Source organism: Myotis brandtii, unplaced genomic scaffold (assembly GCF_000412655.1).
Source record: "Myotis brandtii unplaced genomic scaffold, ASM41265v1 scaffold947, whole genome shotgun sequence".
Lineage (NCBI taxonomy): Eukaryota > Metazoa > Chordata > Mammalia > Chiroptera > Vespertilionidae > Myotis > Myotis brandtii.
In genome coordinates, this window is record NW_005371908.1 from 20,669 (window position 1) to 23,514 (window position 2,846).

General features: G+C 58.9%; 1 protein-coding gene across 1 annotated transcript in view; it reads right to left on the reverse strand.

Moving 5' to 3' along the window:
• Window positions 1-576: 576 nt before the first annotated feature.
• The window catches only part of NCCRP1 (non-specific cytotoxic cell receptor protein 1 homolog (zebrafish)), a 3,941-nt gene continuing 1,671 nt past the window's right edge, over window positions 577-2,846 (reverse strand). Inside the window, exons 2-6 of the mRNA XM_014533131.1 lie at window positions 2,475-2,564; window positions 2,343-2,394; window positions 1,643-1,738; window positions 1,000-1,138; window positions 577-877 (exon numbers count right to left, since the gene is read on the reverse strand). Coding sequence (XP_014388617.1) covers window positions 737-877; window positions 1,000-1,138; window positions 1,643-1,738; window positions 2,343-2,394; window positions 2,475-2,564 — 518 coding nt within the window. The 3' untranslated portion in view covers window positions 577-736. The remainder of the gene's footprint in view (window positions 878-999; window positions 1,139-1,642; window positions 1,739-2,342; window positions 2,395-2,474; window positions 2,565-2,846) is intronic.

A 2,846-nucleotide genomic window follows, 5' to 3' on the forward strand; every position in this document is an offset into this window, starting at 1 on the left:
GGGACCTCCAGACTCAGGATTCATGCATGAGACAGCAGGAGGCCTTCAACGACCAGCCCAGGCCAGGCCAGGGTCTGTTGTGAGATCTGGCCAGAGCCTAGGACTTATGGGTTGTTCAATCCTTCAACCCTCCCCTCCCCTACACATAGAAGGCACTTTAGTGCAAATTTGAATATTGCTGCAAATGTGACTTTGCAACCTATTCTCACCCCCACCCCCAGGGATGGGGCCCTTGATGGATACCTGAGTTTGGGGGCTCTTAGGAGAACCTAAAGGAGAGAATTGTGGGTCTTGGGGAAGGAAAGGTATGGGGACAGCTCAGGGGAAAGGACAACTTGGGGTTGGATGGAGGAAGAGAATTCGGGGGGATTCTTAGAGCTAAGAAATGTGGGGGAAGGAGGTAGGTGGAGATGCTAAGAGACCATAAGGTGGAGGTATGTGAAGAGATCAGAGGTTAAGGGAGGCATGGGAGGTGGAGGAGGTGTGAGGTGCTGGAGGGTCACAGAGCAGAGGGTGTGCGAGTGGGCTGGGAACTCAGCAAAGTTCTAAGGAGCAAAGATGGCAAAATACTCAGAATCCTTGGGCACAGGTGTTTACTGGTTTAGTCAACAAGGATTTATTGAGCACCTACTGTCTTTGAGCACTGCCTCGGGAAGACATGGTCCCTGCCCTCCGTTTGGGGAGGGGGGCGGTGAAGTCAGACACTCAGGTTGAGACAAGGGGTCAAAACAGCCAGTCACTCCCTGAACTGCACAGACACGGAGGAGTCAGTCACCCTTGTTCGCCGCAGCCCACCAGCCTCCATGCGGTTCTTTGTCTTGTGCAGGAAGTGGACAAATCGCACACCAGGGCCATACTGGCGGAATACGTGGGACACCTGTGGCAGCAGCGGGTCAGAAAGAAGTCCTTATTAGGGACCCATGAGCCCTGCTCTCCCCCTCCTCCCTCTGTGAGGTCTTGGGACGGGTCTGGGTTGGCAGCTGAGGCAGGGAGTCTCACCTGGACCCAGCGGCCAGGAGGGCCCCTCCCAGAGGTCCGGGGGGCCACATGGTGCTGAGCAATGATGGTGTGTCGGTCAGCTGCCAGCAGCCAGACGTGCAACTCATAGACACACACGTCCAGCCGGCTGTCCTCAAACCTGGGGGTGGGGGAAGGCCTTCAGCTGCCACCTCAGACCCAACATCCCCACCCCAATGTCTTGCCCCAATCACCATTTAGCACCATTCACTGACACCCCCCACCCCCGTGCCCCTGGGCTGGCTGGTGCTGGCAACACAGCCCCCTGCCCGCCCCTCTTGGGATTCATAGTCCAGTGGGGAGGCAGTGACCAGCAGGAATAGTCAGGACCAGCATGGGGGCTGGTCAGGGAAGGCTTCCCGGTGGAGCCATGTGTAACTGACTCCTGAAGGACAAGGACGAATCGTCCTGAGAAAGACAAGCATCTGAAGAGGAAAGAACAGCCTTGGGCCTGGCACATTTCAAAACCTGAAGGTGTCAGAGAGAAGGGGCCACAGAGGTGGGCAGGGCTGGGTCCTGCAGGGACAGGAGAGTCCTGGTGGGAGGCTCAGACCAAAGGGGAGGGCGGGGCGGGGTTGTGCCCTGGGGAGCCCCTGTGTGCACCCTGGTGGGGGGAGGCACGTACCAGTCCATGACAGTAATGTCTGGCTGCTCGTCATCAAGAAGCTCCTCCCACAGGCCCTCGGCCAGCAGATCCACACACTGATGCTTCACTGTCCAGCTGTGAGAGAGGGCACAGGGGAGGCGGGCTCTGGGACCTGCTGGCATTCTTGGGCATCTCCCAGGCCAGCCTGACCCCAGGGAGCAGGAAACCTGATCACAGCACCCTCATATCCAGGGGACCCCGGTATGGGTGCTGGGCCCTCACTGGGCACCTTATAGTCTCTGTTCCCATCACCCTCTCGGCAGGCGATGCATTCTGAACCCTGTGTAGCGGTGGGGAAACCGAGGCTCAAGAAGGGAAGTGAGTTGTCCAATGTCAAGCAGCAAAGAAGCTCCGGGCCAGGGTGACTCTGAGCCCCTGAGTTACACCATCTCACCCACTGCCCAGAGGGTGATGGGAACTGGGGATTCGCCTCCTCCCAGGGGAAGAAGCTCAGCAGAGGAACAATAATAGTTGCTACTTGTGAACACCTACTATGTGTAAGCCAGACCTCGCCATAGCCTGTGCTGTGTGTTAGGAGCATTCTCTGGGCAGGTGACTAACTCTGTGTTTCCAGAGCAAGAAACTGAGGCCCAGAGAGGCAAAGTCATTTTCTCCAGGTCCCCCAGCAAGGAAGGCTGGAGGAGGGAATCCATCGCAGGCCCGGGGCCTGCCCACTCACCTGCAGTTGTGCTGGAGCTGCTCAGTCCTAATGTACCACCCACGGAAGTTGCCTGCCAGGTGGAGGAGCAAAGGGTGAGAAAGCACAGAGTGTCTGGCGCCCTCCCCTGGGGACCAGCCCCCAAGCACTCACCCAGCGTCTCCAGGGGCTGCCGAGTGGGGCCAGTAGGGGGCGCTGGCTCATAAATGTTGATGCCTGAAATGGGCAGGTGATACACAGAGCCTCAGGCCTGCTGGAGCTGCCCCTGTCCACCCTCTCCCCGCACCCTACCCCCAGGGCCCCTCTGAAGGGCAGGAAGCTGTGCCACCCACCAGGCCAGACCAGTCTGGCAGGGGTGAGTGAGCCAGGGCCCAGGGAGAGCCCTGAGAATGTCCTGGGGGAGAGGGACCAGGTGCGTTCTGGTGAGGCAGAGACAGAGGGACAGGGAGGCACCAAGAAAAAGGCACTTAGAATATAGGTAGAGGGAGGAGTGGGGGGAGCTGGGGGGGGGGAGCAGGAGGAAGG